This window comes from Heterodontus francisci, chromosome 7 (assembly GCF_036365525.1).
Source record: "Heterodontus francisci isolate sHetFra1 chromosome 7, sHetFra1.hap1, whole genome shotgun sequence".
In the NCBI taxonomy this organism is placed as follows: Eukaryota; Metazoa; Chordata; class Chondrichthyes; order Heterodontiformes; family Heterodontidae; genus Heterodontus; species Heterodontus francisci.
This window is the reverse complement of record NC_090377.1, coordinates 83,445,759-83,469,256: the sequence shown is the minus strand read 5'-3', so window position 1 is coordinate 83,469,256 and position 23,498 is coordinate 83,445,759. Positions and strand designations below refer to the sequence as shown.

The 23,498-nt window shown below is 43.7% G+C and overlaps 1 protein-coding gene across 3 annotated transcripts in view; it reads right to left on the bottom strand.

Moving 5' to 3' along the window:
• Positions 1-282: 282 nt before the first annotated feature.
• The window catches only part of ppp1r1c (protein phosphatase 1, regulatory (inhibitor) subunit 1C), a 148,994-nt gene continuing 125,778 nt past the window's right edge, over positions 283-23,498 (bottom strand). For all 3 annotated transcript variants that reach the window (XM_068034585.1, XM_068034587.1, XM_068034586.1), the window contains one exon: positions 283-810. In XM_068034585.1, the coding sequence (XP_067890686.1) occupies positions 710-810 (101 nt within the window). In that variant the 3' untranslated portion in view covers positions 283-709. The remainder of the gene's footprint in view (positions 811-23,498) is intronic.

Sequence of the window (23,498 nt, the reverse complement as noted above, 5' to 3'; positions counted from 1 at the left end):
ACATTGAATTTACCCACGATAATTCACCTTCCTTCTCATTCCTTCCTGTTTATTTCTCAAACCTTAAATCTGACTGGTTAAGGAGATACATTGTTTGTCCCATTATTCACCATGGTCCCTGCTGCCCTCATTGTCCCATTATCAGCTCACACTTCGAACAACTTTGTCGGCAAAAGTTTTGAAAACCTAAATGTTGACAAGCAAGTCTGATTTGCAGGGCACATTCTAGCAAAATCTGGCCCATAATTTATCAATATAGGAATGCAAATTTACATCTCAGGATACTTTGAAAAACATAAACTCAACAGCTTTTATTTCATTGTCTTTATTTATAATTTTGGGTTAAGCATTATTTACACTAGGTTAGAGATTCACATCACATATCAAGTAGTAGAGTAATAAACATTAATTATTTGACAATACCAATAATATCAATATTATTTCTATTGGCAAGGTGACTACAAAGTGAATTTACTTGTGAGACAGAGATCTGGTCTTTGGTTCTACACAATCATATCACGTGTATCCCTCAGATCCTCTGAGACTTGAAAGACCGAAGTCTAACATGGATTCCTACTAGTAGATTTGTAAGCACTCAGCACCTTTCAGGTAATGAGCTGAAGGCCTGGAAACACCCAGATTTGAAGCAGGATGATCTCATATTGAAAGGTTTTTCAGTTCAGATACACTAATCCTCCCTTTCAGCTGCTCACAAGTTTGTCTTTTGTGACCAATCTTCTTCTCTTTCATTTGCTGCCTCTTCTTCCTCAAGGAATGGTGTTTCATGATGGCTCCTTAGATGTTTCACCCCTGCAAATATGAAAATGGTTCAGCTTATGGACAGACAGACAAATCCAACACTTACTGCACCAACAATGGTTTTTCATCCTTTTTACTGGACAAAGTCAAACATTTAAAGTAAGGCCTTTGATCTCCTTAAAGTTGATTACTTATCAGCCCAAAGTTCCATTGGAAGGGCAATGTGAAGGTACAACAAAACAAATACATTAACTCCATCCTAATCCCACTTGCAAATCTTCCAGCGAAATGTGTATAAATTCCCTGCAATTTCACCAGTCCTGAATGTTATTTTTAATGTTGAATATATTGAAATTCTATATATTTAAACAACATAGTCTAGACAGATACTTTGGTGCTATGAAACACTACACAGTGGTATGCCTGCTCCTCAAAATGTATTTCCCAAGCTCCATGTCTCATTAAAAATAAGCACATTCAACAACAACTTGCATTCCCCACAATATAAAAAGAAAAATCAGTAGGATGGTCACTAGTAGCACACCTCCCAACTCATAAACAGTAACAGCAGAAGTCTAAGTGTTGGTTAGTTACATTTTTGGATCACAGTAACAAAACAGATCTGGCCTGGCTTCATCAAGCTCGACAAAGCCTTGCCCTTTTCTAATTTAGGATCATTCTGAAGGGCAAAGATAATAACAGGCTCCTTTTCTCCACTGCCATCTTCCACCATAAAGCTTTCTCCCCTGGCCCTTCCACCCTTAAGTAACATCAAGGAATTCATGCATTTCTTTGACACAAAGATAGAGACCATCCAATCAGCCATCTCTGCTGCTTCCCCAACTTAGTTGTGAAGTCTGATTCAATCTAAGCCACTGGCTGAAGAGGGAGTTGGATTCAGTGGCAAGGGTATGAAGTTTGTGGCAGGGGCAAAAGAAAATGGCTTTGATGTTCCCAATGTTGAACTGGAATGAATTGTGACTCAAGACGTGGATGTTGGGCATGCAATATCATAATGTGGATGCATTGGATTGGTTGAGAGAGATGGTAGAAAGTCAGAGCTGTGTGTCAAGATAGGTGTGCAACCTGACCATGTCTTTGAATGATGCTACCTAGGGCAACATAGAGATGAGCGGTTCTGGAGATCTCCAGAAGTAACGGTGCAGGGGCAGGAAGAGAAGCCATTGCTGGAGATATTCAAATAAATAATGGTGTAAGCAGCAAGGTTGTTACACTGAACTGAATAATGGAGTCATTGGAGGAAGATGGTGTGGCTGACTATGTCAAATGCTGCAGATTGGCAGAGATGGAAGAGGTTAGATAACACCCCAGTTACAAGCACAATCAAAGATATTGTAATTTATGACTTTGTTACGTTCAAGTGAAGAGGGGTCGGAGGCTTCCTTCTTTTCCCTCTCCTTGTTTGACCACAAGAGGTTTAATTCTTTCTTACAGTGAATGTGCTGGTCAATTCTGTAGGTGTTTGATTACTTACTTGCTATGATCATAACAAGAACCAACTGGAGAGGTTTTCTTGAGCTAACAAAGAAAGACGTTAACTTTATTGTACCTAAACCGAACGAATAAAAATAATAAACAATGCATCCTTTCACTCATTCACACACTCTGAAGGTTTACACACACGCAAATAAGTTACAGAGTGGGGAAAGAAAGGTAGATTGGTTGTGTTAGAGTCCATAGGAAAAAAGGGGTATACATTCTATGGCGTTTGGTGATTCGGCTACCTTCTAGTTGAATTCAGTGGTCCTGAGGTTTTTAATTTGAAGAGGTAGATGACTGGTTTTTTGTTGGTGTCTTGGGGACAGCGATGCAAATGATTTCCTCCAATGGGGTTTCTGATTGTAGCTGGAGTATGCAGAGGGCATCAGTCAGAATGGAGAGAGAGAGAGAGAGAGCGAGCGAGAGCGAGAGCAAGAGCGGGGAGGGGCTTGTCACATGCCAGTCACTCAGTCCGGCCAGGTGGTCGAAGTTTCAGTAGGGGAGCATTTTGGGAACAGTGACCATAATTCCATAAGTTTTAAGGTACTTGTGGATAAGGATAAGAGTAGTCCTCGGGTGAAGGTGCTAAATTGGGGGAAGGCTAATTATAACAATATTAGGCAGGAACTGAAGAATTTAGATTGGGGGCGGCTGTTTGAGGGTAAATCAACATCTGACATGTGGGAGTCTTTCAAACGTCAGTTGATTAGAATCCAGGACCAGCATGTTCCTGTGAGGAAGAAGGATAAGTTTGGCAAGTTTTGGGAACCTTGGATAACGAGGGATATTGTGAGCCGAGTCAAAAAGAAAAAGGAAGCATTCGTAAGGGCTGGAAGGCCAGGAACAGATGAATCCTTTGAGGAATATAAAGATAGTAGGAAGTAACTGAAGCAAGGAGTCAGGAGGGCTAAAAGGGTCATGAAAAGTCATTGGCAAACAGGATTAAGGAAAATCCCAAGGCTTTTTATACGTATATAAAGAGCAAGAGGGTAACCAGGGAAAGGGTTGGCCCACTCAAGGACAGAAAAGGTAATCTATGTGTGGAGCCAGAGGAAATGGGCGAGGTACTAAATGAGTACTTTGTAGTATTCACCAAAGAGAAGGACATGGTGGATGATGAGCCTAGGGAAGGGAGTGTAGATAGTCTCAGTCATCTCATTATCAAAAGGAGGAGGTGTTGGGTTTCTTGCAAAGCAAGGTAGATAAGTCCCCAGGGTCTGATGGGATCTACCCCAGAATACTGAGGGAGGCAAGGGAAGAAATTGTTGGGACCTTGACAGAAATCTTTGCATCCTCATTGGCTACAGGTGAGGTCCCAGAGGACTGGAGAATAGCCAATGTTGTTCCTTTGTTTAAGAAGGGTAGCAAGGATAATCCAGGAAATTATAGGCCGGTGAGCCTTACGTCAGTAGTAGGGAAATTATTCGAGAGAATGCTTCGGGACAGGATTTACTCCCATTTGGAAACAAACAAACTTATTAGCGAGGCAGCATGGTTTTGTGAAGGGGAGGTTGTGTCTCACTAATTTGATTGAGTTTTTTGAGGAAGTGACAAAGATGATTGATGAAGGAAGGGCAGTGGATGTTATCGATATGGACTTCAGTAAAGCCTTTGACAAGGTCCCTCATGGCAGACTGGTACAAAAGGTGAAGTCACACGGGATCAGAGGTGTGCTGGCAAGATGGATACAGAACTGACTCGGTCAGAGAAGACAGAGGGTAGCAGTGGAAGGGTGCTTTTCAGAATGGAGGGATGTGACTAGTGGTGTTCCGCAGGGATCAGTGCTGGGACCTTTGCTCTTTGTAGTATATATAAATGATTTGGAGGAAATGTAGCTGGTCTGATTAGTAAGTTTGCGGACGACACAAAGGTTGGTGGAGTTACGGATAGTGATGAGGATTGTCAGAGGATACAGCAGGATATAGATCGGTTGGAGACTTGGGCGGAGAAATGGCAGATGGAGTTTAATCCGGACAAATGTGAGGTAATGCATTTTGGAAGGTCTAATGCAGGGAAGTATACAGTAAATGGCAGAACCCTTAGGAGTATTGACAGGCAGGGAGATCTGGGCGTACAGGTCCACAGATCACCGAAAGTGGCAACGCAGGTGGATAAGGTAGTTAAGAAGGCATACGGCATGCTTGCCTTCATCGGTCGGGGCATAGAGTATAAAAATTGGCAAGTCATGCTGCAGCTGTACAGAACTTTAGTTAGGCCACACTTAGAATATTGCGTGCAATTCTGGTCGCCACACTACCAGAAGGATGTGGAGGCTTTGGAGAGGGTACAGAAGAGGTTTACCAGGATGTTGCCTGGTCTGGAGGGCATTAGCTATGAGGAGAGGTTGGATAAACTCGGATTGTTTTCACTGGAACGACGGAGGTGGAGGGGTGACATGATAGAGGTTTACAAAGTTATGAGCGGCATGGACAGAGTGGATAGTCAGAAGCTTTTTGCCAGGGTGGAAGAGTCAGTTACTAGGGGACATAGGTTTAAGGTGAGAGGGGGAAAATTTAGAGGGGATGTGTGAGACAAGTTCTTTACACAGAAGGTGGTGAGTGCCTGGAACTTGCTGCCGGGGGAGGTGATGGAAGCAGATACGATAGCGACGTTTAAGAGGCATCTTGACAAATACATGAATAGGATGGGAATAGAGGGATACGGTCCCCGGAAATGCAAAAGGTTTTAGTTTCGGCAGGCATCAAGATCGGCGCAGGCTTGGAGGGCCGAATAGCCTGTTCCTGTGCTGTACTGTTCTTTGTTCTTTGACAGTGGTTATAGAAATGCAGGGGTACAGCAAATGAAAAGAGGGGACCACTTAAAATGTCAGATAGCATGGGGGCCAGGAAAGTAAAGTTTGATGATCAGCAGTTTAATGTGAATGCATGATAGGAGATGGGACAGAAATTAGAAAAAGACATAAATTCAGGGCTCGGGCAAGGGGAACTTTGGGGGAGGTTTGGCTTTGGTAAGGGGAAGAGAGGGATGTGACAGAGGCACCTGATTGGATGATCACAATATGAGTGACAAAGAAGTCCACAAGCTCCTTGCACTTGTTATTAGAAGTGAAGGTGGAAGGGGCAAGGGACAGACAATGAAAGAGACAATGGATAGGGAAGAAAAGAAGCAGGGAGGTTACCTTTACTTTCAGGATTCATCCTGGTATAGTGAGTAATTTGGCTAAGGAGAGCAAAGCCTGATAGTGCTTGATATGATGCAGCCAAGGTCTAACCAGTGTGCCAAGCCAACTTATTTCCCCATGCCCTTAAACCAAACTTACCCAGTTCCCTTGCCAGTCGAGGCTTGAACCACCTCTTTCTGTCTATCTCACTTGCTAGTTGCTCCCCATTTCCTGTATGCTTTCTGCAAGCTCATCATATCCATGAGACCCACCTCCTGCACTTTCAACCTTATTCCCACTGAACTCCTGACCACCCATCTTCGTTTCCTGGCTGTCATTCTAGCTGATACTGCAGTCCAACGTTCCCTGTAATTTTTTTTCGAGTGCGCAGGCGATTTCTTTAAAATTTTGTGCAACTGCACAGGTCAAGTAATTTAAAGGGGCCAACTTGCATGCCGCCTGCATGGGGACTTTCGGGGTGATAAGTAGCAGTGCAGCTTACAGGGAACATTCCTGATGTCAACATTCCCTTCCTCAAAAAAAAATCTTGATTCTTCACTGTTAACTACTGTTCCAGCTCTAACCTCTTTTTCCTCTCCAAGATCCCTGTATATATTTTTGTCTCCAAGTCCATGTTTAATGCAGATTCCTGCTTGAATCCCTCTAATCAAGTTTCCATTCCTCCTGCAGCAAGACACAAATGGTATTCTCTGAGATTTCGGTAATGGTGCATAATCCCTCCTCAATCTTCAAAATCTCTCTGCAGCACTACATACAGTTGACTACATCAACCTCCTCGAACACCTTTCCTCTATTTCAAACTCCATGGAAGACTCTTCACTTGGTTCCATTCTAACCTCTCTGATCATAGACAGGATGTCAAACAATGGTTTCTCTTCCCATCCCCACACTATCATAAAATCATTGAAAGTTTATGGCACAGAAAGAGGCCACTTGGCCCATCGTGTCTGTGCCAGCCGAAAAACGTTCCACCCATTCTAATCCCACCTTCCAGCATTTGGTGCGTAGCCCTGCAGATTACTGCACTTGAAGAGGATATCCAGACTTCTTTTGAATGAGTTGAGGGTTTCTGTCTCAACTGCCCTTTCAGGCAGTAAATTCCAGACCCCCACCACCCTCTGGGTGAAAAAACATTTCCTCATCTCCCCTCTAATCCTATGAATCACTTTATATCTATGCCCCCTAATCACTGACCTCTCTGCTAAGGTTAACAGGCCCTTCATCTCCACTTTATCCAGGCCCCTAACAATTTTTTACATCTCAATCAAATCTCCCCTCAGCCTTCTATGTTCCAAGGAGAGCAACCCCAACCTATCCAATCTTTCCTCATAGCTGCATTTTTCCAGTCCTGGCAACATCCTCGTAAATCTCCTCAAAACCCTTTCTAGTACAATTACATCCTTTCTGTAATGAGGTCAGCAGAACTGCACACAGTACTCAAATTGTGGCCTAACCAATGACTTATGCAGTTCCAGCATAACCTCCCTGCTCTTATATTCTATACCTCGGCTAATAAACGAAAGGATTCCATATGCCTTCTTAACCACCTTATTGACCTGTCCTGCTACCTTCAGGGATTTGTGGATATTCACTTCCTCTACACCTCTCAGTATGTTCCCATTAATTGTGTATTCCTTTGCCTTGTTTGACCTCTCCAAATGCATCACCTCACACTTCTCCAAGTTGATTTCCATTTGCCACTTCTCTGGCCATCTGACCAGACCATCAATATCTTCCTGCAGCCTACAGCTATCCTCCTTGCTATCTACCACACAGCCAATCTTTCTGTCGTCTGCAAACTTCTTGATCATGCCCCTCAGATTTATGTCCAAATCGTTACTATATACCACAAAAAGCAGGGGACCCAGCACTGAGCCCTGCGGAGCTCCACTGGAAACGGCCCTCCAGTTGCAAAAACACCCGTCAACAATTACCCTTTGTTTCCTGCCACCGAGCCAATTTTGTAGCCACCTTGCTGCATCTCCCTGGATCCCATGGGATTTTATTTTTTAACCAGTCTGCCATGTGGGACCTTGTCAAAAGCCTTGCTAAAACCGTGTATACCACATCAACTGCATTACCCTCATCTATCTTCCTTGTTACTTCTTCAAAAAATTTAATCAAGTTGGTCAGACAAGATTTTCCTTTAACAAATCCATGCTGATTATCCTTGATTTATCTGTGCCTTTCTAAGTGACAAGTTTATCCGATCTCAGAATAGATTCCAATAATTTGACAGCTACTGAGGTTAGACTGACTGGCCTGTAATTATTTGGTCTATTCCTCACTCCCTTTTTAAACAGAGGTACAATGTTAGCAGTCCTCCAATCCTCCAACACTTCACCTGTATCCAGTAAGGACTGGAAAATGATGGTCAGACTTTCTGCTATTTCCTCTCTTGCTTCTTTTACAGCCAGGGGTACGTTTCATCCGGTGATTTATCAACTTTCAAGAATGCTAATCCCATTAATACATCCTCTCTCCCCTTGTTTATCATAGCCAATACTTCACACCCCTCTTCCTTAACTACAATATCTGCATCATGCCCCACTTTTGTGAAGATAGACACAAAGTATTCGTTAAGAACAAGACCAACATCTTCTGCCCCAACACATAGGTTACCTTTTCGGTCTTTTATGGGCCCTGCTTTTTCCTTTATTATCCTCTTACTCTTAACATATTGACAAAACATCTTTGGGTTCATCTTGATTTTGCTTGCCAATATTCTTTTTTGACCTCTCTTAGCTGTCCTAATTTCCTTTTTGATTTCACCTCCACTTTCTATACTCCCCTCGGCTTTCTGTACTATTGAGTTCTTGGTGTCGGACATAAGCGTTCTTTTTCTGCCTTATCTTACCCTGTAAGCTCCAGTGTTGCCCAGGGAATTATCCATGGCTTTTCTGATCTTCAAGATGCCTCTTACTGACACCATCTGCAGACATAGGGCTGGATTTAGTTGTGCCAGCAGGGCTCTTGGCACCAGGTGGAAAAAGGTGATGGGAACCCTGCCACGGCCATTTGGAGGCCCCAGGTTCTAATTAACTGCCCGGCGGCAGGATCCCTGTCCCTTTAAGGATATGTTTTGAGTTTTGCAAGCACTGACTGGTTGGGTATGGACTGAACCTTGCCTATTGCAAAATATATAGCATGAAATTAAAACACAGCAGCTGCAAAATTCGGCTCCATAACGCCTACTTCTCTTTGGAAAGAGAGAATGAAATATATTCCCCTGTCTTTGCATAAAGAGCATTAGTGACCTCACATATACAACAGTAGCTGGCAAACTGGAAAGTGTTGGCTCTAGCCTGGAAGGAGTCTGACATGAAGAAGTCATGGCTCATGGTCATTTTTACAACCACTGGCAATGCAAGTGGTCAGAAGTAGGGATGTTCGCTGATGATTGCACAATGTTCAGCACCATTCGTAATTCTTCAGATACTGAAGCAGTCAGTGTAGAAATGCAGCAAGACTAGGACAATATCCAGACTTGGGCTGAAAAGTGACAAGAAACATTCGTGCCACACAAGTGCCAGGCAATAACCATCTCCAACAAGAGAGAATCTAATCATCTCCCCTTGACATTCAATGGCATTATGATGGCTGAATCCCCGACTATCAACATCCTAGGGGTTACTATTGACCAGAAACTGAACTGGAGTAGCCATGTAAATAGTGTGGGTACAAAAGCAGGGCAGAGGGCTAGGAATCCTGTGGCGAGTAACTCACCTCCTGACTCCCCAAAGCCTGACAACATCGACAAGGCACAAGTCAGGAGTGTGATGGAATACTTTCCTACTCTCCACTTGCCTGGATGGGTGCAGCTCCAACAACACTCAAGAAGCTCGACACCATTCAGGACAAAGCAGCCTGCTTGATTGGCACACCATCCACAAACATTCACCCCCTCCACCACCGACACACAGTGGCAGCAATGTGTACCATCTACAAGATTCACTGCAGCAACGCACCAAGGCTCCTTTGACAGCACCTTCCAAACCCGTGACCTCTACCAACTAGAAGGACAAGGGCAGAAGATGCATGGGAACACCACCACCTGCAAGTTCCCCTCCAAGCCACACACCATCCTGACTTGGAACTATATTACCATTCCTTCACTGTTGCTGGGTCCAAATCCTGGAACTCCCTTCCTAACAGCACTGTAGGTGTACCTATCCCACATGGATTGCTGCAGTTCAAGAAGGCAGCTCACCACCACCTTCTCAAGGGCAATTAGGGACGCGCAATAAATGCTGGCCCAGCCAGGTGATGCCCACATCCCATGAACGAATAAACAAAAATGTCACCAGTAAGGCTCCTGTGGACCAGTCAGCTGCCTTCATCAACAGGAAGGGCTTCCATTCAATAAATGTTCAACTGGTCTGTGACCACCAAAAGCATTTCCTGCAGGTGTGTGCCCACTTCCCGGAAAGCAGCCACGATGCCAACATACTTCAGCAGCCCAAGGTACTGCAGCTTTTCCGGCCCCCCACTCGCCTTCAGGGATGGACTCTCGGGGATAAGGGTTACCCATCAAAGTCTTGGCTTCTTACGGCTGCGAGGAACCCTCACACTGCAGCAGAGGAGAGGTACTACAATTGCCACGGCTCCACTCGAGCAACCATTGAGCAGGCCACTGAGCTGCTGAAGATGAGATTCCGCTGCCTCGATCGATCTGGTGGAGCCCTGCAGTATGCCCCAGCAAGGGTCTCTTGTAGCTTGGTGGTCTGCTGTGCTCTACACAATCTAGCACTGCAGAGAGGGGAGGCCTTACATGATGATGAGATGCCTGAGCAACACTCCTCCATTGACGAGGAGGATGCAGAGGAGGGAGAGGAGCGAGCAGCACTGGATGGTGAAGACCTTATGCCTGAGACCAAGCAGATTGAGCAACATGCCAAGGAGGCAAGAGACAGTCTTATAATCCCTGGCTTCCAACACCCTGATGTTCAGTTACAAAGAATCCAATAAAGATTCACTGTAATGCATATTGCCTATTGCGTCCTTTCCATCTGTATTCCCCGACTTGCGATCAGCTGCAATGCGCACGAGTACCCATGGGAGAACATATGTTAATGAGGTCTGTGGTCACATTGGCATTCCACTAAGGGGAAACGGGGAAGTCAGCAGCTCACAATTAAGGCATAATAGAAAATGGCTTTCAGACAATGATTGTTAACGATTTGAATCAAAAAACTTTTAATTATTCAATATGTAATATCCTTAGCGGAATGTCAACATGACCACAGACCTCATTAACATATGTTATCCCATGGGTACTACACCCGTGAATCCCCAAGTGTGGCTCAGTAGTTTTCTTAATACATTTGTGAGTGCTCCCATGTGGTGTGATCTCTGCGGCAGCAGCTGGGCTGGAGGCAGGCTGCTCATCAGCCTGTGATGACTTTGGCAGGCGTCCTCTGGCTGCCTGAGTCCTGGAAGGCCCTGGCTGCCTGAGGGTGTCCTGGACTGGTGCAGAACTCTACTCAGGCATTGCGGCTGCTGGAGCTGGGCTCACTGGCGGAGGGGCTGAGGACCTGCTGTCCACACTCAAAGCGCCCTGAGGGGAGCCCCCAGATATGGATATATGCCTCCCCTCCTTCGTTTCAAGGATCACTTGAACCTCCCTGCTCACCAGAGCAGTACGAAGAGTGGGAGAAGACTCCAGGCTCCTGGTCCTTCTCTTGCCACTGCTGAGTCAAGCTCATGGCAAGGTGATGCTTTGCAGGTCTGCACGCATCTGTGGGATCTGGCTCTCCATGAGGGTCGCCAACCTCTTGAAGAAGACATGTGCTAACATGCCTAAGACATGGCCGCACTCATGGCATGGATGGACTCCATCATCTACTCATGACTGCGCATGGCCTCTGGCATCTCTGTCAGTTCTTTCCTTACCTCTCTCTACAACTCCAGCATGCCCTGTGCTGTCAGCACCAGAGGCTCATTATCACCCTGGGAATCAGGATGAGCCTGATCACCGACAGTCCTCCAACTGTCGGAGGCCTCAGCCTCAGCCAGCTGCTCGTGCATGAGCGCAGTTCTCTCGCCAGCTTGTGACCCTGATTCTACAGCTGAGGAGAATACTACTGAGGTGGAAGTATCTGCGCTGATGGAAGGTTCAGGAGAGTCATGGGACAGTGCATCCTCTGAGTGGTCCTCCTCACCAGAGGTTGACAATTGTCATCCTGCAGCTGCAGTCTCCTGTGCATGCTGATCTGCAAGAGAGAACACAAATATGTATGAGTTGGCTGTGCAGATCTTGTCATGCCAACCAACATGATGTGGGTCTCCAGATGTGATCTGTATGTCGACGGAAACCAATCCTCACTCTCTTGCACAGAGACTCCAGTCCCTGCAGCTGATATTGCGCAGCCGTCTTGGGTCGCTACCAATTTCACGGCTGCTTCCTCAGCTGGGGTGGGAGGATCCAGATCCAGAAGGCCTCCACCAGTCTAGGTGTGTCCTTACTGTTGTGGGCCCTCTTGTCCTGCAAGAGAAAGGATGGAGATAGGAAAAGGTCACAGAGGGATCAACATGACAATTCTGCTACTGTCAGCCCCTCGTCCCTACTGGGGGATCTGATATACCTCATGCTGACATACACTGTCAGGAGAGTTAATGGGCGTGAGGTATGAAGGAAGCTGGCCTGTGGCCGAGATGCAGCCATGCATCTATCAGGATCAGGTAATACCCTAGCCCCTCTGCCATCACCGCGGTAGTGCCACGCTCCCCATGTCGCGCACCCTCCTCGTAGTCACACACAATACTCAAAAAGGAGAAAGGTATGGAGCTCTCACCTTGGCAAAATTCAGGAGGTTATTGACTCTCTTCCTGCAACACACCCAGTTCTAGTGGGTGTCCCCACAGCTTCTGACCTCCTCTGTGATCTCCATCCAGGCTTGCTTTGTCAGGCTGGAGGACCTCTTCTTGCTTGGGAAGAGAACCTACCACCTTTCCATTGCAGCCTGGAGGAGAATCTGCAGGGAGGCATCACTGAACTGTGGGGCCACCCTGTGTCCTGCCTCGGCCATTCTGTGGGGTCCGCTTCAGGGGGCTTAGGAGAATCCAGGAATCAGTCCAGCAACATTTTCAGCTGCACAAAGTTGCGACGTCTCTAAGGCAAAAGTGCCATGCAGGGCTGGCAAGCTTTTAAATATGGAACCAGCGCCTGCTCCAGAGTCATCTGATACCACATTTGGTGACTCGCAGCCTGGCCCGCCACGTGATTGTGGGGGGCCTGTATTTCCAGTATGCAAAATGGCTGTCCGCCACATGATCGCAGTGGGGCAGCCGCACAAGTGACGGACGGGGACGGCACCTATTTCCAGGCCCGCTGCCCTCATTAAATTCAGCCCAAATTGTGTACATGTGGTGTGGATATAATTTGGATACATGAATATAGTGGCATCGTGGTAATGTCACTGAACTAGTCATCCAAGGGCCCAAGCTAATGCCCTGAGGACACAGATTCAAATCCCACCACAGCAGCTGGTGGAATTTAATTAGTAAAAAAATCTGGAATTAAAAGCTAGTCTCAGTAATGGTGCCATGAAAATATCATCGATTGCCATAAAAACCTATTTGATTCACTCATGCCCTTTATGGAAGGAAATCTGCTATTCTTCCCTGGTCTGGCCTACATGTGACTCCAGACCCACAGCAATGTGGTTGACTCTTAACTGCCCTTTGAAATGGCCGAGCAAGGCACTCAGGTGTCAGGGGCAATTAGGGATGGGCAACAAATGCTGGCCTAGTCAGTGATGCCCACATCCCATGAATGAATAAAAAAAAATGCCACAAATACGGGTGCTACGTAATCGAATAAACTTTCATGGAGGTTTTACTAAGTTCCAATTTGTTACTTAACTGTCTCTTTAATTACTGTAATTGAGACTTTCTACATTGCGTCTGTTTAAGTTGGACTTCATTTCAAAAACTCTAAACACATTTAAGTAACTGTGCATACAACAAATAGAAGAACATTGATGTAGATGAACACATGATCACAATCTAGAATTTGATTGTTTAAACCTCTACGCTGCTTTAAACTAAGGGAAGATTTAAATAGGAGGTATACAACAACATGTCATCTGAATAATCAGCACACCCATTTACTATGTTTGAAATTGATCATTAAATGACAGCACTAAAGGTGAAAGCTCACTTACTAAACCAACGTCAACTCTCTATGTGATATATTGAATATCAACCATGTCATAAGCAAAGCTTGTTAGTCATTGTTTACAGCCAGACTCATCATACCCAGATTCTTCTCTTACTGCATCAATGGATCTACAGAACAGATCAATGAGGTTTTAAATTTCAAAATGTATTACTATACGATAAGCCTGTCAAACAAATTACCCTATACCATCTTAATTTATTAAAGGCTAATATGTTCACTCTATTGCCCAATATCAACTGGTGTAAATCTCTAACTCTACTAGTACATGATTCAATAATTTATATGGATTAGAATTCATGGATTGTTATAAATGATCAAACAAATGTTTTTTTTATGGTCATCAACCAGTTTGAGACATGAAACCTCTTCCACCTTTTGCACTCAATGTTGCTGTCAAGGAATCTCAGATGAGTTATAGCAGGAACTGGATGGAACGTAAAACCTCCTCTTCGTTGCCCTAGTACTGATCCTTAACCTCAATGTCATATGATGCCCCTTTATGCATCCGTGTGCCGTATCCATTTTCACTGTTATTGCCTGCATGAGATTTCCAATGTAACACCAAATTATGTACCATAATGGATCTTCAGTTAGTTAAGTTCACAGTTTTTCTAAGCTTGGGGGTGTCAAATATCACTCAGATCATATATTAATTAATAAGTAGAGAAGAAAAGATCCTTAAAATCACAAAATAGTAACTCATTTTCTGCATCCATTAAAATCTGGCTAGAAACACTGATTGAAAGGAATCAATAACTCCAAAAACTCTGACCAATTGTGATTAACCAATTACTGCCACCACTATAGTAATACAATCCCACAGTTGAGATAATGTAGATTGCATAGCCTGTCTGATTTGATCCCATGGTTTCAGCTACTTACCAATAGCAATTTCAAAATCATTTTATGAAAGTGATTAGTCATCATCAGTGCTCAAATATATCCTGTCTTTCATGTGTTTATTAAGTTTTATTATTTTGTTGCCAAGATAAGCTTTATCCATATGCTGCAACAAATTTTTGGCAATAGAAAGGTAGTAAATGGCTTCATTGTAAATCTGCCACAAATGTGCACATTTGTTTCAATAAGGAAATATCCCACAGGACAGTTGAGAGAACCCTTTCTTCTGTAGTGTCAAATAAAAGGCATGAATCCTATTCCATTTAGACTTCAATAGCAGGTTCATTAAAAGAATGCCTATGCTGCTATGTTGTAGGGTTCATGCTGCCTTTTTAACAAGTTTATATTTTGGTTACAATGGCAGCAAATTCACAAAATGCAAATGAAACTGCAAGCATCGCGGGCTTGACTTCCTTTACATTTCTATGCCTACTGCTTGTCTTTCTGCTGTTCGGGTACTTGGCACAGACTTCTTCTGATAGCCCAGGAGTCGGCAACCTGCGGCTCCGGAGCCACCTGCGGCTCATTAAGGACTCGTGCGGCTCCTGATCTTGATTGATTGAACCCATTTTGATGGTAATTAAATGGCTTGTTCCATTTTTTTATAAACTATTATTAACATTGTACTTGTGAAAAAGTATCATTTCATTAATGATTATTTTGTAAAAACCTTTAAAAGGTTGTTGAAATGTGTCTCTGTTTTATTTTTCATTATTATTGACATTTAAGTAAGAGCATTGCTGCTCTTAAGATATTGTGTTTTTGACTACATTTTACGAAATGGCTCTTGTTATTAATATTGCCGAACCCTGCTCTAGCCAAATGGATCTCACATTTTTCCATTAATGCCATACTATAGTTAGATGACAGGAGGTGTGTTTCTGCCTTTCTGGTCCCACCATTTCTCCTTTTCTACAACTAGATAAAGCATCTTACAAAAGCAGACTACTGCAGATGCTGAAAATCTGAAATGAAAACAGAAAATGCTGGAAATTCTAACAGTTCAGGCAGCATCCATGGAGTGAAAAATTGAGTGAACGTTTCAGGTTGATGACCTCTCGTCAGAACTGGAAAAGGTTAGAGATGTAACTGGTTTTAAGCATGTACAGAGGCAAGGAAAGAATCACAGAATCTTTACAGCACAGAAGAAAGCCATTCGACCCATCATGTCCGCAGTGGCTCTCCAAATGAGTAGTTCATCTAATGCCTTCTCCCTGCAACCCTGCACATTCTTCCTTTTCAGGTAACAGTCTAATTCCCTCTTAAATGCTTCAATTGAACCTGCCTCCACCACACTCTCAGGCAGTGCATTCCAGACCTTAACCACTTGCTGTGTGAAAAAGATTTTCCTCATGTCGCTTTTGCTTCTTTTGCCAATTACCTTAAATCTGTGTCCTCTCGTTCTTGATCCTTTCACAAGTGGGAACAGTTTCTCCCTATCCACTCTGTGCAGACCCCTCATGATTTTGAATGTCTCTTTCAAATCACTTCTCAGCCTTCTCTTTAAGGAGAACAGTCCCAACTTCTCCAATCTATCTTCATAAATGAAGTTCCTCATCCCTGGAACTATTCTCATGAATCTTTTCTGTACTCTCTCCAACATCTTCACATCTTTCCTAAAATAGGGCACCCAGAACTGAATGCAATACTCCAGTTGAGGCCGAATAAGTGTCTTATACAAGTTCGACATGACCTCCTTACTCTTGTACTCTATGCTTCTATTAACAAAGCCCAGGATACTGTATGCTTTATTAATCGCTCTCTCAACTTATCCTGCCACCTTCAATGACTTATGCACATATACCCCCAGGTCCCTCTGCTCCCTCACTCCCTTTAGAACTGTACCCTTTATTCTATATTATCTCTCCATGTTCTTCCTACCAAAATGAATCACTTCACATTGAACTTCATCTGCCACTTGTCCGCCCATTCCACCAACTTGTCTATGTCCTTTTGAAGTTCTATATTATCCTCCTCACAGTTCACAATGCTTCCAAGTTTTGTATCATCAGCAAATTTTGAAACAGTGTCCTGTACAACAAGGTCTAGGTCACTGTTATGACCAGGTGAGAAAGGTGTCTGAGGGTCCCTCTCAGCCTTCACCTGGTCTTACTGTAACGGGGTTTAATTTTATACACACTGTGTTTTAGCTCCCCCTTGGTGAATCCTAGTTCACCACTTTCCTATTATAAGGCAAAGAAACCAGTACAAACAGGTTTTCTTAGGTTTAAAGAAGAAAAGTTGAAATTTATTAAACTTGAACTTAAACTCTAATTTGGTTGATGCCTATAGATACATGACGTGCCCACGCTAGCATGCATATGTGATACACACATGCAGATAGAGACAGAACAGGGCAGAAGAAATAAAGTGGAAAAGTTTGAGGCAATCTCTGAAGAAGGTTTTTGTTACGGATCTTCGAGCTCACTGTAGAGTCCTTGATTTTAGGTAGATCTTGATTTTAGTTGGGGCCTAGTATTCTTCTTAAAGCTTGTTCTCTGGAGACTTTTCTCTCTTGGGGTTCATGTGTCTTCAGTGGATTTGGAGTTCCGTGAGAAAGAGATGGGAGCAGACAGGAGAGATCTTCTCAGTCCAGGAGCAAACAGTCTTTCTGAGTTCAAACTCTCTGTTCTAAAGAAAACCCTTGAACAGCCAGTTAGTAATGCGACCAGCTGGTCCAATCAGTCCTGGCTCTTGTGGATTGTATCCGCCTTAGCAGGCCCTGGAATGCGCTTCCTCACCTTCGATGTCTGTTAGTATGTAAATGTTTTTTTCCAGCCACGGCTGATCTGTTTAACAAGTAATTTCCTCGTTCCAACAACAGTTAAAAATCAATGCTCATGACGAAATTAATGTGCCTCATTTTTGGCAGATGGGGGCCTAGCATGACAGTCATAATATATATCAGGAAAAGCAAGGGTCCCAACACTGACCCCTGGAAAATGCCACTACAAGCCTTCCTCCAGCCCAAAAAACATTCATTAACCACTACTCTGTGTCTCCTGTCACTTGGCCAATTTCATATTGGTGTTACTACTGTCCCTTTTATTCCATGAGCTATAACTTTTCTCACAAGTCTGTTGTGTGGCACTGTACCAAATTCCTTTTGGAAATCCACGTATATAACATCAACAGCATTGCCCTCATCAACCCTCTCTGTTACTGTCATGAAAACATGATATGCTGAATGAGGTTTTTTAATTCATCGACTGGAAGACTGCATTAAACTGAAAAAAAGGAAAGCTGGAATATTACATTCAACTTTTACAAAGATTTTGCCACAGCTGAAAATGGTCACCACCATTTGCATTTGAGCACCTTTCGCATTCCAAGGCATCAATGTGGAGACGCATGTCTGATTAGCCTTTACCCAAAGCAATGGCTTGCCCTATTAATTGAACTACTTGAGATTGCTTTCATTAGCAAGACATTCAAAGCCATCCTGTGACATTAACATTGAAAGGGCAAACCCCTTCAAGGGTAAACATTGCCACCATGAGGCCTGAGAGAGATTGAGATTCCTAAACTTGAATCTCATTAGAAGGCACCAGGGAATACACTGAGACAGTTTGTCCATCTTTGTGAAAGCTGGGAGTTTCCCTTGGACAAGACAGACAAGTTCCAGAGAGATTCAATCTGTCCAGAAGCCAGAAGGGATGCCTCTCTCTCTCTCTCTCTCTCTAGAAGACCTGGTGCAGGGCATGTGAAGCCTGGCTGCTGTCTGCAAGATCCAAGACAAAGACCCCAGGAAGGAAACTCTCTGCTCAACTATCTCCAAGAACAACTATCAACCCAGAACTTCAGGACCACGAATTCAACCAGAAGACCACTGAAGTTACCAGACACCACAGACTGTATATTCCTTTTTATTGATCCAAACTCTATCCCAATTACTATTCTTTTCCATTCTGTAATCTATTGGTGTCTGTGATTCTTGTCTGAGTGAGTGAAAGTGTAGCATAATTGTATTATTTTATTTAAATCAGGTTTTTTTCACCTCTTAAATCACCTCTTCTTGTTTAAACTCAAGAAAACCTGTCCGATTGGTTCTTTCATGATCACAGCAAAGATAAAAAGGTAAAACACTCACTGAAGTGGTAAACACATCCACTGTTTAAAAAAAGAATGAAACCTGTTGTGGTCAAACAAGAGGAAGGACAAGAGGGGAGCCTTGCAACCCCTCCTCACCTGATTGTAACAGTTACAACTTCAAAAACTCCAGCAAGTTAGTTAAACACAATTTTCCCTTAAAAAAATTTGCACTGGCTTTTTTTAATTGACCTGCATTTGTCCAAGTGACTATTAATGTTGTCCCGAATTATTGTTTCTAGAAGTTTCCCCAGCACTGAAGTTAAACTGACTGGCCTGTAGTTGCTGGACTTATCTTTACACCCTTTTTTGAACAAGGGTGTAACATTTGAATTTCTCCTGTCCTCTGGCACCACACAAGTCTAAAGAAAACTGGGAAATTATGGCCAATACCTCCACAATTTCCACTCTCACTTCCCTCAGTATCCTTGAATGCCTCTCATCTAGCCCTGGTGCTTTATCAACTTTAAGTACAGAGTCCATGCGTGAATCCCCCTTTTGGCCCTTAATTGGCCCTACTTCACCTTTTGAATTTCTCTTGTCCTCTGGCATCACACAAGTCTAAAGAAAACTGGGAAATTATGGCCAGTACCTCCACAATTTCCACTCTCACTTCCCTCAGTATCCTTGAATGCCTCTCATCTGGCCCTGGTGCTTTATCAACTTTAAGTACTGAGTCCATGCGTGAATCCCCCTTTTGGCCCTTAATCAGCCCTACTTCACCTGTTACCTCCCCTTTATTATTTATATGCCTATAGAAAACTTTGGGATGCCCTGTTATGTTAACTGCCAGTCTCTTTTCATACTCTCTTTGCTTCTCTTATTTGCTTTTTCACTTCCTATTTGAACCTTCTATATTCACCCTGGTTCTCCATTGTATTATTTACCTGACATCTGCCATAAGCACACTCTTCTTCTTCATCTCTATCTCTATCTAAGGATGGCCTGATTATAGATGAATCTCATTCTAATGCAAGCAGGTTACCCATCTGTCACCAACTGCAAGGAGCAACAGGCTAAGTATTATAGTGTATTAGTCAGCCAATGTGGGAGATGTAAGGCCATTTATTCACTTTATTGGAAAGTGCACAGAAATGACACTTGACTTACTGCTGCAATGTTGAGTCATGCAGCTTTTAAGGTGCCTAAATAATCAGAAAATGAAGTTCTGTTCCTTGAGATCCCATTGAGCTTCATTCGAACAGTGTAGGAGGCTGAGGTTAGAAAGGTCAGAATGGGTACTTATCAGCCTTCTGGGCACAACATTGAGTTAAATAATTTTAAATCATAACCTCTGCTCCCATTTTTTGGAAGGCAATGATTGGTGATAATTCTGCTATTGACATTTACACCTTGTCTAGAGCCATTTTTAGTTTCTTTACTTGACCCATTACCATCCCTTTTTGTCTTGCACCATCCTCCATTTCATCATTTAGTCTCTCCTGTCTTCCATCTGTCACGGACTTACCGTGCCTTGGCTGCATTTTACGGCGCTACAGCAGTCAACTTGCTCGGCGCTAGGGCTCCAGTTCCTTTAGGATGGGGATCTCGCCTCCAAAAGCTGCTGGCCAATCAGAGGGCCAGCAGTGCCACAAGGAGCGGTGGCCACTGCTGGTATTGCGGTAGGCCCAGGACCATGAGTAGCGCTGGAGCCCTGGAGTGCAGGTAAGTGGGGTGGGCTTGCCAGGCCCAATCATATTTGATTATATTTGAAACAACTTCTGAACCTTTCACAATGTTGATCTAATTAATAATGTCCAATATTAATCTGTAAGTAATTTTGGTAAAGCTATCAAATGTTATTTTTAAAAATATTTCTACAGGGAGAAAATGGACTGCAGCATAAAACATTTCTTTGTTCCAATTCCAAACAAATAAGACATTCTACTTGGGTAAGATTTTCAATTCTACACACAAGATGAGTAATAAAATATTTAGTGAATGTGAGTTTCATTGTACTTTTTAAAATTTATTTGATCAATTCTAAGATGTCCTGTTAATTAAAATAGGCATTAGGCTGGATTTTAATTTTGCGACATGCTGCGAGCAGAGGCATGTGGGAAACCCAGAAGTAAGTACACTGCCTATGACCCAGCCATTGTATTACCATATCATTACCAGGATTTCCCGACCAATCAGCATGAGCAGACATGATGACAACCCACATAAAGCGATTTCAACTTCAGCATTTAAAAAGAGACACTCCAAATATGCAATTTGATGGTGTTCAGAGTTGACAGAATGGAGTCCAGACAAATAAAGGCAGCACCTCATTTTAGTGTCTGGATGTGCTGCCAGGGGATGTAGGGACCACAGGGAGATATTCTTCCCTACTGACAGAAGGAAGAGGCCTACCAGTGAAACAAAGGCTGCGTTGCCCATGAGGTCAGCTGCAGGAGCATGAAAGCAGTTTAATGATCTAAGCAGGGCAGGAAAGGTGACTAAAGTGGCACTGTCAGCTACATCCTGATATGCGTATCACTCCAACCTCTCATCCTGCCTGCTCAAGCTTACTCCAGCACACCACTCCTCACACCTACTTACATTGGAGGTACACCCATCCCTCTCTGTCTATGCACTTCCTCACATCCCCATCTGTCCATCACTGACACGCCCTCATCTTTAAGCAATGTCATGTCTATCCTTCAGCCACCAACAACAAATTCTCTCCATCCACCTGTTCATCAAATCCATTAATCTCACTCATAGGTCTTTTCTTTCCCTCCTTGCAGAAGAGAGGGTCCAGAACACAAAGGAAAGGCAGAGAACTAGCCCTCCAACTATCTCACAACTGCCAACTGCAGAGGAGGCGGCTCTGGACATCAGTGGATGCTCAGTGTACCTAGCCATCGATGCCAGGGAAATGGAGGCCTCCCAGCTACCTGGTGACAATTAAATATCAGACAGCCACATATCATGCAACACTCACTCACGTTGACTTGATATCGGCAGCGAGTCAAATATGATCAAACACATAATGATCACTCAAAATATTCTTACCTTGACAGTTCTATTTCATGTCTTCAAACACCAACAGGACCTTCAAAACATCCTGCAGAAGGTGGTCCTGGAGGATGACGATGTCTCCTCAGAGGAGGTCACTTGCTCTGAGGGTGCTCTGTCACAGGACTCATGCAGACCAGGCACCAGCTCAGATATTCACACTGAATCTCAGGGCCTGTCAACTAGCAGGATATTTCTCAAGCAGCAGCAAAGAATGTGTGATGTACTGGCAGGTGTTGCAGCCACACATTGCACATTTGTGGAGAGATTAGAGTAGTCCATCTCAAGCATGAGTGGTATGATGTCAAGGGCTTTTGTGACAATATCTTCCTCCATAGAAAGAGTGGCCGCCTGCATAGATCATCAAAAGTGGCAAAGAAGAAACTGGAGGCCCTCACCAATGGCTTGCAAACTATGAAGACTGTTGTATATGACAGCATTTAAGATACTAGGTTGAGCCTTGTCTACAGAATTCTCAGAGTCTGTGTCTGTCTAAATAATAACTCATTTATTGCATTTACACAACTATACACACTCTCCTTCAGCATGTCTTGCGAACACCTCTCATGATGCTTCTTGCTTCTTCCAAGCCTATTATCCATGTGACTATTACATCATCATCACCACCACTGTGGGAAGGGCTACTCTCACTGTCTCAAACATTAATCCTTTCAGACCTTTATACTACAAACATTACTTTACATAGGAGTGATAAACCCCTAGCCTTGGTAGTTCATTGCCCCACTGATCTGCAGCAAAGTGCCCTCCAGTTCTTAACTGGCAAGGAAGTGTGGGTGGGCCATGAGAGGGAGGCCATGAGAGGGATGATAGTTAAAGGGGATATGGAAATGGGAATACAGCTCAAAGCGCTTTCACTTCTTACACATTGCCCCCCACTCCCCCTCACTCAGTACCCAACATGCTGCCGCATGTCCTTATGGCTAGGTCTGACCCGACACAGGTGCAGGTGGAGCAGTCTTCAGCAGGGCCCTCATGGGCTCCAAAATCCAGAGGATGTTGGATAAGTGCATCTCAGCATTCAGAGCAGGGAAACGGACAACCTGTCTCCAACTCTGCTGATGCCTCAGAGGTTGCACCATGTAAAATTGCTAGGAAGAGGAACAGTAATGATTTGTAGTTGCTCAAACATATACGCATGGATGTGTTACATTATGTTGAATTGTTAACTTTATTTTATTTTTGAGCCATAAATATTTTTTTCCACCACTTTCCTGTCTTGCCTATTTTTGGTTGCTCCCTGGCAAGTCGCCTTTTCACTTGTGATGAATGGTAAGTCAAGAATTGGCACTGAGGAATGAAGGGCTATGAAAGGGACGCTTGGCTGTTAGCAGGACTGTCATTGAGGTTGGGGAGAAAGTGGATTTTTCATGCAGCTGTCAGATGGGTGGACTATAGGAACCTAAGTGAACCTCACAATAATGAGAGCATCCTGAGTAATCCGGGCAGCAATGAGCATCACTGCTGGTGCATTGCCACATCATAAGAACATAAGAAATAGGAACAGGAGTAGACCATTCAGCCCCTCAAGCCTGACCCCATTCAATAAGATCATGGCTGATCTGCCCCAGACCTCAACTCCTCTTTCATGCCAGCTCCTCATAGCGCTCAACTCCCTGATATTTCAAAAATCTATCTACCTCCTCTTTAAATACTTTCAGTGATCTAGCCTCCACAACTCTCTGGGGTAGAGAATTCCAGAGATTCACTACCCTCTGAGAGAAGAAATTCCTTTGCATTTCAGTTTTAAATGATTGTCCCCTTATTCTGTAACTATGTCCCCAAGTTCGAGATTCCCCCACTAGTGGAAACATCTTCTCAACATCTACCCTGTCAAGCCCCCTCAGAATCTTGTACATTTCAATAAGATCACCCCTTATTCTTCTAAACTCTAATGGATAAAGG